The 14,961-nt window shown below is 39.2% G+C and overlaps 1 protein-coding gene across 2 annotated transcripts in view; it reads left to right on the top strand.

Moving 5' to 3' along the window:
* Positions 1-10,657, top strand: part of STRN (striatin) — a 70,648-nt gene extending 59,991 nt beyond the window's left edge. For both annotated transcript variants that reach the window (XM_074144691.1, XM_074144692.1), the window contains 4 exons: positions 907-1,047; positions 3,370-3,477; positions 8,284-8,370; positions 8,457-10,657. In XM_074144691.1, coding sequence (XP_074000792.1) covers positions 907-1,047; positions 3,370-3,477; positions 8,284-8,370; positions 8,457-8,626 — 506 coding nt within the window. In that variant the 3' untranslated portion in view covers positions 8,627-10,657. The remainder of the gene's footprint in view (positions 1-906; positions 1,048-3,369; positions 3,478-8,283; positions 8,371-8,456) is intronic.
* The last annotated feature ends 4,304 nt before the right edge of the window (positions 10,658-14,961 follow it).

Below are 14,961 nucleotides of genomic sequence, written 5' to 3'. Positions count from 1 at the left end.
TTTTGGCTTTTTTGGAGTACCTGTAGGTAGGTACCACCATTCCCGAGCAACATTTCTGATGTCGTGTGTCCAAGACAGACATTTCTCCCATGAATCTTAGGTTTAGAGAAAGGTGATGGTATTCTTGTGTTATCTGGATCCATGGACATTACAGTGTCTCAGTCTCTACCTCTTCCTCCTTCTCCTGGCGTCTGTGCAACCAGTGTTGTTCTTTCACGTAGCGGGTGGTGAACAGAACATTTGAGGAGAAAAATTCCACAGGATATTTCCTACACCCAAGCTCTCCTGATACGGCCTTCTGTCGTGTAGTATTCAGATAGCTACACTGTAAGGAGATCAGATGTATACCATAATAGGCAGGATGGACAAAGCTTTTCAATACGAGTTAATAATATATTTATGTAACTTTCCATGCTGACGGTGTCAGCGTATAAAATTTGCACCTGGAAAGTTTTGGGGTTTTCTTTAAGGTCTGAATTTGGCCAGGTTAGTAATAACATTAATCATCTGTCATGTAAATGATTTTACCCCTTCAGTTTCATGTCCTTTTGCATGATGCAATGGAGGTTTGTTTGAGAATTGCTCTTATGGTTATAGGAAGGAAAAGGGGGCAGGGAGTTCATACTTTCTTAATTTCAAAGTAGATTTCTGTGCAGCTGCGGTTTCAGGCACATCATCTTAGTAAAAAATGTTGATAAGCATATCAGAAAAATAGGATTAAAATAGTGATCATACAGGACAATGTATTTAAATTGGCATAATGTAGGTCTTAAAAAGTAACATTTCTTTTCATAATCATGGCCCTCTTGATATTAAAGTGCTTATTGGTTGGGTTTTTTTCTTTCTTTTTTGATTTTCTTTATACCAACTAAATCTTCTGAAAATGTTGTCTACGTTGCTTTCTAGAAATGGGAATCCCTTCATCAGTAGATCTCGTGAGCAGTGATCCAAGCCTCATGGTAGCATCATTTAACAGTGGACACACTAGCATTTTTAACATGGAGACACGGCAACAAATTCTTACCCTGGAGTCCAATGCGGATACTAGTATGTATCAAAACCGTCATCCCTCCACCCCCACAAAAATTCCTTGTTTAAGATCAGTACTGTTGATAGTCTTTTTGGTGTTTCCAGACAATTAGGCAGTGTCATGATAAATTATAGCATAAATTATGGTACAAGCTTTTGAGATGTAGCAGTAAATTATTACTACTACAGCAGACCTTGTGAGTATTTCAGTAGCAGAAGAGTGCACATACTTTTCAAATAAGGTAGTGTGGGCTTGCTTCTTCTATCTGGATTACTCTTCAAGGGACAGTAGCACAAGGAAAGCATAGATTTCTTTAATGCAGTCCAGTGATCTTTGCAGCGTCAAGATTTCCATTCTCTCTTTAGTCCAAAATTGTAAGATAGAGTTAATATCAAGAAAATCTAAAGCTGAGTTTATTAAAAAAATTGGGTGTGGGTGGGGGGGTTCTTTTTTTATTTTTCCTCAATCGTATCTCTTTTCTGTTCTATATACACTCTTGGCTCTTACAGTTGGGCTTTAGTTGAAGTTTTCACTGTAGGAGAAAAGCAAAGCTCTGGTGAAAGAGTATTCCCAAGGTCATGGCAGTGGCCAATACCAGAATTTTTGGAGGAAACTGTAAGGAGCCTGCTCTCAGTAAATTATTTTGCCCTGGCATTGAGAAAGAGACCAGAATGAGCTGAAGCATGAGGTTTCATGTTCAGGCCAAAATGGTAAAGTGATAACAATATAAACATTCAGTCTTTTTTAAAATTTTGATATTTTTCCCCCCAAAAGCCTTATGTCACTGAATTCTACTTATCTAATTATGTTTTTAAAAGGGAGTAAGCCCTTCTTTGTTGGCTTTGGTTGTCTGTTTTAAAATAGTTAAATCAGTCTGTACTTTTATGAGAGGGAATGGAAAGTGCGATTTCCCTTCTTTGTATTACTTACTGTGCGGGATTTCTTTTTTTTTAACCCACATCTTTGTTCCTGTCTGAAAAAACAGTCCAAAATCGGTTTTCTCTATTCAGTGGACGTTAGAAGTTACCTTTTTTTTTTTAGCCTTTACATTGTATTTTTTTCACCACCTCCTCCTTACTGTAATTCAGTAATATTCCTCTAAGAAAACGAGACCATGGTATGGCAACCAGCAGTCTCTGCTTAGTATCTCTAGTTATATAACAGTACTATAAAGCTTAATGTATTTAAAAAAAAATAATAAATTATTTCTATAAGAACTAGGCAAGAGTAAAAGGAGTTACCTGAAATGCCCTACCACCACCACTTAGGGACTCTGCTGTTCAGTGTAAGCTTCACTCTGCTTAGCATTTTAAAACTCTGAGGATAGCTGGCTGTGATGCAGTCTCACGTGCATTTAGTAATTTTAGGGGAGGTTACTAGTACAAATATGGGTTTTTTTCCTTAATTTACACTTTCATAATTTTTAAGTGTCCTGTGAATGCTGACACTACTTGAAGGTTCAGATTTTTATAGAAGGATGTAAATTGAAGTCTTTACCAACTTAGTAGCAAATGGTACTATAGTAGTATTCCATTTTGTTTATTTTAGTAAGAATTGTGATTAGATGATGTGAGTGGCCTTTGGCAGCAGTTTAACTAAATACAGTCAGCTCCTACATGAAAGGAGAACTGTATTTTGATGTTCTGTGGAGTGGCTATTTGTCTTTTTGTGGTAATCTACATCTCTTAAGACCACTCTTGCACTAGTTTGTGCATCACAGCAATGCCTAGATTTCTAATCAAAACCTCCCATGCTGTTTGTGTGTGTGTATATATATATATATGATATTTCAAGATTCCTGAAGGCTAGGAAAATGGCTCTCCTATCTATAGTTTAGCATCGTTTTTTTCAATAAGAATTTTATCAAATAGTAGTAGGTGGGTTTTGCTTTGTGAGGGTGAGGGCACGGGATCTTGTTTGTTTGGAAACCTACTGCCTGCAGTGTTAGTCTTCCTGTACTGTCTGTATGTTATAAAGAAAGTTTGGCTTGAAAAGAAGAGGAATGTGGAGGTGGGGAAGTGCAGAAAAGGTATTTTCAGCCAGGTTTTGGCTTCACATTCTTGCCTAATGTGCCCATCTAAAACCGTGGTCAAAAGTTGGACCTTATTTGTTTGTATTTGCACTCATACATATGGCTTATGTATGCCTCTCTGTGTGTGTAATTTGGAAAATATTTGAGAGTCAACCACATTACCTAAGGTGCTAGCTGAGAGTTTTCATTATATAAAGATAGGGATTATTTTGCAAATAAGATTGATTACATATGTATTTCTTACTAGCAATCTTTCAAAGAACTTAGCAATTTACAAGTATTGATACGTGTGGGTTTTTTTTCTTAGCAGTCAGTTCCTCCTGTCAGATAAACAGAGTAATCAGCCATCCAACTCTTCCAATTAGTATCACTGCTCATGAAGACAGACACATCAAATTCTACGACAACAATACAGGTATGCATCTTTTTAGCAGGTCTTAGTCAGAGCGGTTGTATAACATAAAACATTAATCATAATGACATTCTGTTTATATTATTCACATAAGTGCTGAGGAATGTCAAGAATTGGATATCCCCTGAAACAGAAATCTCTCATCACCACTAGAGCCCAAAGATTGCTGGGCCACATAAAACTTTATTGGCACATTGATAAGCAATCTGCATCATTCTCTGTCCATTCTTTTAAAATGCCTTATATATGGGGGTTATCAATATTTAACATAAAGATTTTGGAAAAGCTTCCTTTTATGTGCTTATGTTCATGTTTCTTCTGTTGTGCTGTCTGTGTTAATTTGATCTGAGGACAGGAAGCTCTGGCACTCCTTCAGTGCTTCCAAGACCTCTGCCAGATGGCTTGGAGGTAGAAGTTCCCTTGTAGGCATCGTTCTCATTTTCCTCCATTGTATTTTTCCAAATCTCTCACTTCTGCAGAAACAGCTGGGCAGCTTATAATACTTTTTCTAATTTGTCGTGGGAGTCACGCTGAGATGTGTGACTTTAACTCTCTTAGGTTTTAAAGGACTTTTTGGTAGAAATGGTAGTATTAACCTGGTATTCTGACTGTGAATCATAGAATCGTCCAGCTTGGAAGAGACCCTTGGGATCATCGAGTCCAACCATTTACCCTACACTACAAAGTTCTTCCCTATATCATATCCCCCAACACCACATCTAAACGTCTCTTAAACACATCCAGGGATGGTGATTCAACCACCTCCCTGGGCAGCCTATTCCAATGCCCGACCACTCTTTCTGTGAAAAATTCTTTCCTAATGTTCAGTCTAAACCTACCCTGCTGGAGCTTGAAGCCATTCCCTCTTGTTCTGTCATTAGTTACCTGTGAGAAGAGACCAGCACCAACCTCTCTACAGTGTCCTTTCAAGTAGTTGTAGAGAGTGATGAGGTCTCCCCTCAGCCTCCTCTTCCTCATACTAAACAGTCCCAGCTCCCTCAATCGCTCTTCATAAGATTTATTCTCCAGGCCCTTCACCAGCTTCGTTGCCCTCCTCTGCACTCGCTCCAGCACCTCGATATCTCTCTTGTATTGAGGTGCCCAAAACTGGACATAATACTCGAGGTGTGGCCTCACCAGTGCTGAGTACAGGGGGACAATCACCTCCCTACTTCTGCTGGTCACGCTATTTCTAATACAAGCCAGGATGCCGCTGGCTTTCTTGGCCACCTGGGCACACTGCTGGCTCATATTCAGCCACTTGTCAATTAGAACCCCCAGGTCTCTTTCTTCCAGGCAGCTTTCCAGCCACACTTCCCCAAGCCTGTAGCGCTGCTTGGGGTTATTGTGGCCCAAGTGCAGAACCTGGCACTTGCCCTTGATGAAACTCATACCATTGATCTTGGCCCAATGATCCAATCTATCTAGGTCTCTCTGTAGAGCTTCCCTATCCTCCTGGGAATCAACACTCCTGCTTAACTTGGTGTCATCTGCGAACTTGCTGATGATACACCCTATGTCCTTGTCGAGATCATCAATAAAGACGTTAAACAGAAATGGTCCTAACACTGAGCCCTGAGGCACACCACTTGTGACCGGCCGCCAGCTGGATTTAAATCCGTTGAGCACCACTCTTTGAGACCTTCCAGTCAGCCATTGCTTGACCCAGCGGATCGTATGCTCATCCAGGCCATGTGAAGCCAGTTTTTCCACAAGAATTGTATGGGGGACAGTATTGAATGCTTTTCGAAAGTCCAGGTATACGATATCAACAGCCTTTCCCTTGTCCAATAATCTGGTTATCTTGTCATAGAAGGAGATCAGGTTCGTCTGGCAGGACATGCCTTCTATAAACCCATGCTGACTAGGCCTGATCCCCTGGTTGCCCATTATGTGGTTTTTGATGGCACTCAAGATGACCTGCTCCATGACCTTCCCTGGTATCGAGGTTAGACTGACAGGTCTATAGTTTCCTGGATCCTCCTTTTTGCTTTTCTTGTAGATGGGTGTTACATTTGCCATCCTCCAGTCCATTGGGACCTCCCCAGTTAGCCATGACTTCCTGTAAATGATGGAAAGCGGTTTGGCGAGCACGTCTGCCAACTCTTTCAGCACTCTTGGGTGTAGCCCATCCAGTCCCATAGACTTGTGTGCATCCAAGCAGCATAGCAGGTCACTGATCTCTTCCTCTTTAATCGTGATGCCCTCATTCTGCTTCCCCTCCCTGTCTCCTAGCTCATGAGGCTGGGTGTCCAGGGAACAGCTAGTTCCACTGCTAAAGACTGACGCAAAGTAGGCGTTGAGCACCTCAGCCTTTTCCTCATCCTTTGTGACTATGTTTCCCTCTGCATCCAATAAAGGAGGGAGATTTTCCCTAATCCTCCTTTTGTTGTTAATGAATTTATAGAAACATTTTTTATTATCCCTAACAGCTGCAGCTAGGTTGAGCTCTAGCTGCGCTTTGGCTCTCCTTATTTTCTCCCTGCACAGCTTTGCTACATCTTTATAGTGTTCATGAGAGACTTGCCCCCTCTTCCAAAGGTCGTAGACTCTCTTTTTGTTTCTGAGATCCAGCAAGAGATCCCTATTCAGCCAGGCTGGCCTCCTACCCCGCCTACTTGTTTTTCGGCACACGGGGACAGCCTGCTCCTGTGCCTTTAAGACTTCTTTCTTGAAGTATGTCCATCCTTCCTGGACTCCCGTATCCTTAAGGGCATCCTCCCAAGGGATTTTGTCTAGCAGTCTTCTGAACAGGTCAAAGTTTGCCCTCCGGAAGTCTAAGGTGGCAGTTTTGGTAACCCTTCTCCTTGTTTCTCCAAGGATAGAGAACTCAATCATCTCATGATCACTGTGCCCTAGACGGCCTCCAACCTTTACTTCCCCCACAAGTTCTTCCCTGTTCACAAGGAGCAGGTCTAGGAGGGCGCTTTCCCTGGTCGGCTCGCTTACCAGCTGCGTGAGGAAGTTATCCTCCACACATTCCAGGAACCTCCTGGATTGTTCCCTGTCTGCTGTGTTGTATTCCCAGCAGATATCAGGGAGGTTAAAGTCCCCCACAAGAACAATGACAAACGACTGTGATATTTCTCCCAGTTGCTTATAGAAGACTTCATCCACCTCACTGCTTTGGTTGGGAGGTCTGTAGCAGACTCCCACAGCGATATCACCTTTATTTGCCCTTATCCTAATCCAAACGCTTTCGACCCTGTTATCACTATACTTAATTTCTGAGCTCTCATAGCATTCACTAACATACACAGCCACTCCACCACCTCTCCTTTCCTGTCTATCCCTCCTGAAGAGCTTGTAGCCTTCGATTGTGGCACTCCAGTCATGTGAGGCATCCCACCACGTTTCTGTGATAGCCACTATGTCATAGTTTTCCTGGTGCATCATGGCTTCAAGCTCCCCCTGTTTGTTGTTCATACTGCGTGCGTCGGTATAGATGCACTTCAGACGATCTAATGGTTTCAACATCTTTTTGTGAGTGTGGGCCCTATTTCCTACCAGGCCCCTCTCAGGTGTTTCTATAATTTCTAGGTGTCTATCACTTCTCTGAAATGAATTGGTAGAGTAAGAGTCCTTGCTAGTCCACCATCCCTCAAGCCCTGGCGTGTTTCCCTTGAGTTTAGTCCTAACAGGCCCAGTTATCTCCCCCTCCCCCCTCATATCTAGTTTAAAGCCCTGTTAACGAGTCCTGCTAATTCCTGTCCCAAAATTGTTTTCCCCCCTCTGGGACAGGCGCATCCCACCTGCCACCAGCATGCCAGGTGTCTCATATGGCAACCTATGATTAAAAAACCCAAAGCCCTGTTGATAACACCAGTCCCGAAGCCACGAATTGACCTACTGTCTCTTCCTATTAATTTCCTCACTCATGATAGCCACTGATGGGATAGAGGAGAATACTGCTTGTGTTCCCGATCCCTTAAGCACCCTTCCCAAGGCTTTAAAATCTCTTTTAATTGATTTTGGGCTCCTTCTTCCCACATTGTCACTGCCTACCTGAAATACTAACAGGGGGTAATAATCAGAAGGATTGACTAGAGTAGGAACTTTGTCCAACACATCCCTGACCCGTGCCCCAGGGAGGAGGAATCTTGATAGCCTTCAGTTTATGACTTCTCTGCTTCCAGGTCACGCTGTCTTAAAAGTTAAATTGAGATCTTTCAATATTCTTGTTGATTGTAAGTTTAGTACTCCCCACATGTATGTTAAATAACAAGAGTTGAAAGGACCCAATGGAAGCTGAGGAAAAAGCTAGAAATACCTGATTTGTTTGATGACATAGTTCTGTAATAAACAGCAGAGGAAACCGCCTTTCATTTTCTTCTGTTTTATTATCTTCTGCAACAAAAACCCACACATTTGACCTATGATTTATTATTTGTGTAATAAACTGTAATAGAATATTAATTCTCTCTGAGTTGACTAAAATTATCCCATACTCTTATGTAGTTTATATTCATTGCTTATTAGTATACTCAGTCCCTGTCCTTATTCTCAGTCAAGATGTTACTCCTGAAGTTTAATTCACTTAAAGAGCAGATATTTAAAATGCACGGTGATTGCAGCTTTGTGGTGGTTTTGCAGACGTAAGACAAAGGTCTAACAAAGCTGGTGATATTGATACTGTGACTCCTCTGAGATTGTACACGTTAAAAGAATGACTTCTTTCATAATTTTAATGATTCAATTGTGGGACAAGATCTTGTATTTATAATGTGAGCTGTGATAGGGTTTAAGCAGTGAATAAAGAGAACAAAGTGAATTGCAGAAAGTAACCTAAATGAATCTCTTCTTTCAAAGGAAAACTGATCCACTCCATGGTAGCTCACTTAGATGCAGTTACAAGTTTAGCCGTTGATCCTAACGGATTGTATTTGATGTCTGGCAGTAAGTACATTCAGATTTCATTTTCTTTTTCTCATAATGGTGGCAGATCTGAGAATTATAAAGAAAACTGTTTCCCCTTTCTTTAGGTCATGACTGTTCGATTCGCTTGTGGAATCTTGAAAGCAAGACCTGTATCCAAGAATTTACTGCTCATCGCAAAAAATTTGATGAGTCCATTCATGATGTGGCATTCCACCCCTCCAAATGTTATATTGCCAGTGCAGGAGCAGATGCCCTGGCTAAAGTGTTTGTATGACAGAGTGCTTCCCTCTCAACTCTAGCTTTGTATATATTTAACCAGCTGCACAAAAGAGAAGAGAAGGGCGTGAGTCTTCTTATCCTGCCCTGTAATTCAGAGAATGTTTGTGTTTAGTTTTGCAGGGTGCTGTTTTCTAAATTGACGTTTGTTCTGGTTTCTGTGAGCTCAGCTGGTGCTGAGAGCTTGGAAACTCTCAGTTTCAAATAGTTGAAAAACAAAAGAAATGCTTTTATTTCAGAGGGTGTGAATTTTCGTCCAGGCAGGCCTTGGGTGAAACTAGGTCTATGTATTCTCTATTAATAAAATGGAATACTCGAAAGAAGGGGTCTAATTGCATCAGGGAGTAGGAAAAGAGGGAAACTTCCTGGGATGCTTCTCATTGAGGAATCTTAATGTACTTAAAACTGAATCACCTGGAAAAAGTGTCCGTTCACATGCTCATTAGTGTGTCATGTGAGAGGCACTTTGTCATCCCTTTGGTATAAATAAAGTAGATCTTGTTCAGAGAGCAGTAGTGGGTAGTTAGTCTCAGCCACCTGGCTGCTAGCCTAAGATAAATGCAGTTAAAGGAAAGCAAATTACTAACACAAATTAAAATGCAGTAACGTTTTTGTTACATCTTCTGTGTTATACATTAAATATTTAATTTGCAAAAAAATTTATATAATTTTTTTAAAGACTGTATTGGCATGTGGCTAGAAGCTGAGCCTTTAGTCTAGTCCCAATTAACAACAGACTGAAGCGGTCTGTATATACTGTAGTAGCAGATTTAACTTATTCAGATTTATAATGCTGTTTATTCTTGGAGATCTGGCACAAGAAATTATCACAAAGCTTTCTAAAGAAGCTGTTCTGCAATTTAACTATCAAACATTCATCTCTGCTTTCTGTTCCTGCTAAAAAGGGTATCATTCTGGGCATTAAGGATAACAGTGAAATACTTCTTTTGAAGATTAAGCATATACCTGATGCTTTGTATGAGTACTACTACTGCAATAGGTGGGAACTGTACGAAGTTCCATCAACTTGAGAGATTCTGCTATTTCTAGAGGAATTTCCCAGCTTCATCATTTGTGGAACTTTTTAACTTGTCCACTTCACTGGGCGTATCGTCCCATCAATTAGGTTACCCAAAGAATGAAAACTTGCAGTTACTCAACAGATGTGCTTTGTTTATGTATTCAGAGCTTCTCTGTTGATTTGAATGACAAATAACTTTTAATCTGATCTTTTAGTCTTTGTAGCCCTTCTTAAAGAAAGGTGAGTGGATTCTTTTATATTACATGTCATCATCAGAGGTATTACTGCTCATAAGCGTGAAGTTGGTGTTTTCCTCTAATGGGAATGGAAGGCAGAATTTCTGCTGGAGATGATTTCTGGTACTGATGTGAATAGGAAAGAACCTCATGCAACTCCCCCACATACCAGCCTGAGGTTAAGACTGGAAACTGGTAAATAAATCTTTACCTTTAAACTGACACTTTTAAAAAAGGAATCATTGAAAGATATCAACATAGGATTTGACTGTGTTGTTTTTAGAGTGGCATTGGGGGATGGGACCACACTTAAAGCTGATCTCAGAGTTGAAATTAACTATATTATTTAGAATAAAAGGTTGACCTGTGCTGTTTGAGCCTGTGACACATGGTATTTACTGGTAAAATATCCTGGAATACCTTTTATTGCTCAGAATATTCAGATATGTCACTTCATGATATTGATATGCAATATATTTCCATAGATAAGATTAGAACTTCTACAATGAAACAGATGACTACAATAGTAATTCAGATTATTTAGTTTTTATAAAGTGTTTTGGTTATGATGGAAAGGGGGAAACTTGGCTGCAAAACTGAGCATTCAACTTTGTGAGAGTTCTGTGTACTTGACTTGTATTCTTTCAGTGTCGTTATTTTATTTCTTTTTGAAGAGGAAATTACAAAGATTTATTTGAAAAATTCTAAAAGTTATGTATATTATATATGTGTATATATATTGTAAACATGTATTAAATGTGTCTAGTAAGGGAAGACTCCATGGGTGCATTTTAATGTTTTAGTATTAAGAGTTCTCTTGAGTTTGTGTATACAAAGGATAATGGTGTGAGTATGAAATGAATGTTGTGCTTTTGCTTACACAATACAATATGTAGTTACAGTTGTTTAAATTGCTGTATATAAAACTAATAGGCCGGCATGCTTGTTTTTAAAGACTGTCATTCTGATTACAATTGGAATGTAAGAAGTGGCTGTTCAAATGTGAATTGAGAGATGCTTCCTTCTCACTATTGAGCTCTTGCTCAAACTGAAAAGTGATTTTTTTAAAAGCTGGCAATAGCTAGAGGATGAGGTGCCTTTAAAAAACAAAACAAAACAAATGTAGCCTTACAAAGAGGTTGTGGAGTTATATATATTTTTGTGCTGGTCTTCATACTAGATGTCAATGTCTTTTTACTGTACTTGCTCACATCCTTGTAGGACTGCAGGGTATTGTGCATGAGCCTGTCAGATATTCTGAACATCATCGTAGGAGGTAGGAATGAAAAAATCATTTAGGTTATCTAGTCCATCTGCTTGCTAAAGCAGGGTTGTAGACTTGTGCATTTTAATATTGTCTTGGCCAGTGAGGTTTTATATATGTTCTAAACAATTAGGATTCCATTTGAAGATTATTTCAATGATTACGTCTCACTGACAGGAGAATTTACATGACGTTTAGTAGTTCTTTTTTGTAACTTCATGCCAGTATTCCAAGCCATGTTTTGTGCCATTTTACATATTCCTCATTGTCTTTGTAATTTGGATCCTGCATGCACACGCTGGTTCTAGCTGTGTATTTCCATTTCTTCCCATTTTCTTCAAGCTATTTTTTTAGACTACTCTTTTTAAACAACTTTTTCTTGTTTTTAGCTTTTTAGCTCAGTTCTCCATATCTTGGCGCCCACAAAACCATTCCACATGCATGATTTGTTGGACTTGGTCTGCAGGTCATCTAGTAAATGTGGGTTTTGTTTGTGTCTTTCCTCTGTAACATGATGCTTTTGTGTAGGAAGACCAAACTTTTGGTCTTCTGACTAGTGTCTTACAAACCCAAACCATATTTCTTTTTCTGGCAACTGTTTTAAATAACTCTGAACATTTTTGCTTCTCAAATTTCCTCTTCATGTTAGGTTGTTATGATACTTTTGCAGCTAGATACTTAATTCCTGTTTCATTATTATCCTGGGTTTTATGAGCTTTGAACTTCTCATCTTTTGAGGGCACTAAATTATTTTTACTTTTTCCCTTTTATGTGCCGTTCTTCGTGGTTCCATATATAATTGGTGACTTTCGTGAAAGTGATACGTGTATCTATTGAAGATGTAAAAAAAAAAACAACCAACAAGTCTTATTCTTGCAAAAAAGAATTTTTGTGCAACATCAGTATATGGCATTTTACCATTACTATTTTTCCCATATATAATTTACATGGTACATTTTTTAATGGTTAACTCATATAATTTTTTGGTGTGTGTTAGCCTGTGTTACTGATTTTGGTTTTACTAACTAGTTTAATGGGAGGTTTTTCAGTCCTTCTGTATGGTGAAAATTGGTTCACTAGGTTTAAATACTGTCATTTTTATTTCTAATTTACTTCACTGTGCTGTTTGCTTTCACATACTTGATTCAGTTACCAAAATGTTTGCACCAAATGACTTGTAGTAGCCTGGAAGAAGCTCTAGATATAATTATATTGTGGAAAACATTGTCTTTACTTTTACAAAATACTAGTCTCTGCATTTATTTTTGTGCCTCAAAGACAAAACTTTTGACATACCACGTCAAAGATTTTATTACTTCTAAGAAAATAACCCAGTTAATATTTTGGGATCTCGTTCATCTTTATTTTGATAAAATATGTTCTTTAGCAAGAAGCCTGTAGAACTATATGCCATGTACTGTAGGTTATTTTTTAGGCCGTATGTTTTGAACTAATGTTAGGTTAAAGCAGTCCCATATGTAATGTATTTGAGTGTGTGACGTTCACCGTACAGCTTTGTGATTAGGTCATACAACACCATTTTGCAGTTGTGACTTCAAACTAACCAGAAACTTGTCCTTTTGAATAAATGTGTAAGAGATAAAGGACTTGGTTACACCACCTTTCTTAGTACACCTGTTTGATCACAGATGTGTCCCCTTTCCCCACCTCCTTCTTCACATTTTACCAATGTAATTTTGGGGAGCAGCAATTTCCATAAACTGATGTGTCATTTGAGCAGTGTTTGATTGGCAGAAGTGTTAGTCCATCCCAAAGGAAACAAAAAATCAAAAATCAGGCGTAACCATCAGATAAGCAGTTTGGGGTTTTTTTAAAATGCCTTTCAAGATGTTTATTTGGAAGCATTTGTAGGCTGTGGTTTGGCAGTGTCTTTACAGACTGTCCTAGGGAGCCTACTTGACACTCATGTTAAATATCTAGTAAAACTAGCAAAAACTAGTAACGTGGGTTAAGGAAGAAAATGCAGCCATTGTGGTTGTCCCTGTGCCTGTACAAGAGACTACAGCAGTGTTCTCCTTGGAGTCCTCTTTGCTGAAGCATCAGGTTTGCAATATGAAACAAATAATTTCTGCAGCGTAGGAGTATTTGCAAATGAGATTATTTGTATTTTCACTTTGGAGAACTGTAGGCAGTGGTCAGTTGTTTGTGTCTTTCCTCTGTGACGTGATGCTTTTGTGTAGGAGGACCAAAAGTTTGGTCTTGTGTGCTGAACAGCGAGGGAAGCAGGGAGACCATTTGCTGAACTCTGTAGGGGATAAATAGGTTAAATGGCCAGAACCAGTGTACCCTCCATGTGCCTGGTGTCATCATGGAAGAATTTGGCTGGGAAGAAGTGCAGAGTTTTTTCCATTAGTATCACAGAGGAAAACATTAAAAGATTAGATGAAAAAGTTTAGTGAGGCTCTACCATAGTGATTCTTCAAATTTATTAATTCATCTGCTGGTTGCATGTTGTATGAAAGATAAATGTAGTAAATACCCAGATTCCAAAAGAAGCACTCTTGTGTCAAAGTAAAGGGTGGAGATTGTTCAAATTTCAAAATTATGTCACTTTAGATGAGGAGATGACAAGAGATTTGTAATTATTACTTAAATTCTAAGAACAGAATTGACTCTTCTGCTAGTATAGTCTTCATATTGGGGACCCAATTATGTGAAGGTGAGTTCCTCAGACACTGTAGGGGGACTACTGTTTTGCTTCTGCATGAAGATTTATTTAAAAACAAAATTGCAGGACTAAGACTTTGTCTAATGATGTCTGTTAGTATTGAACCAAAGCCACGAAATTTGGGAAGCAGAGTGAAACATTAGGCTTGTTTCTCAGTTTTCTTGCCTTTTTTCTGCTTAAGCCATTATCTATATATTTAATATCTATTACACACAGTGTCATCTGTATGACTTTCTTCACCTTAAAAAGCCCATTCTGTAAAAAGTACTCCTTCAGTACTTTCTCATACTAATGAGATGTGAATGGGACCAGTGGTTCCAAGCAATTTGTGACTTAGCATGTATGTCTTTCAGTTTTCTAATGAGTGAGCTGATAAGATTCATAAAAGTAATTGTGAAAACGTGATGCTGCTTATAACACAGCATTTAAAAACATTCTGAAATTTGTGGCTGTTGAGTGGAAATTGTTTTGGATTACACTGTTAAGAATGAATAAATCAGAATATGAGAGTAAAGCACTTACATATAGTAAATTGGTCTGTATAAGATGTTGCAATCTTTGACATGGTAGTTTGAGTTTTCTTGGGTGTCTGCTGCTGGTGAGCATCGTAGGAGTGCTCAATGTAGCCTTTAGTATGGAGTGATAGAGAGGAAGCAAAGATTCCCTGAAAAAACTACTCAAATGTTTCAGGAAGCTCCCTTTTTCCATAAGGACCTGAAGGCATTGAGAATATTTTGTCTAATGTTTAGCTGAAGATGGTTACAGTACGTGAGTGGTCTTGACTCTTCCGTTGTCAGTGTCTTCAAGCTGAGATACAGACAGCGTTACTGAAACAAATGGCCTGTAAACTGCTAGTCAAAACCTCTGCAGTTTTTCTGAGCAGCAGAGAAACTAACGAAAACCACAGTGTTAATCCATCCAGTTATGTAGGGGGTGTTTTACAAGAAATAACCCATATTGCAAAAGATAGTATTATGTACAACAGAGGAAAGGAACAAACACCTGGGGAGTGTGTGGAGGGTGACTAGGATGACCTGCATGTAAATAGTCCTTGCTCAGGCAAGTGCTCTTGTTCCGTTGGTGGGACAAATGCCAGAAGGGAGGATGGTGGGGAGATATGACC

Source organism: Numenius arquata, chromosome 2 (assembly GCF_964106895.1).
Source record: "Numenius arquata chromosome 2, bNumArq3.hap1.1, whole genome shotgun sequence".
Taxonomy (NCBI): Eukaryota; Metazoa; Chordata; class Aves; order Charadriiformes; family Scolopacidae; genus Numenius; species Numenius arquata.
This window is presented reverse-complemented; position numbering and strand designations above follow the sequence as displayed.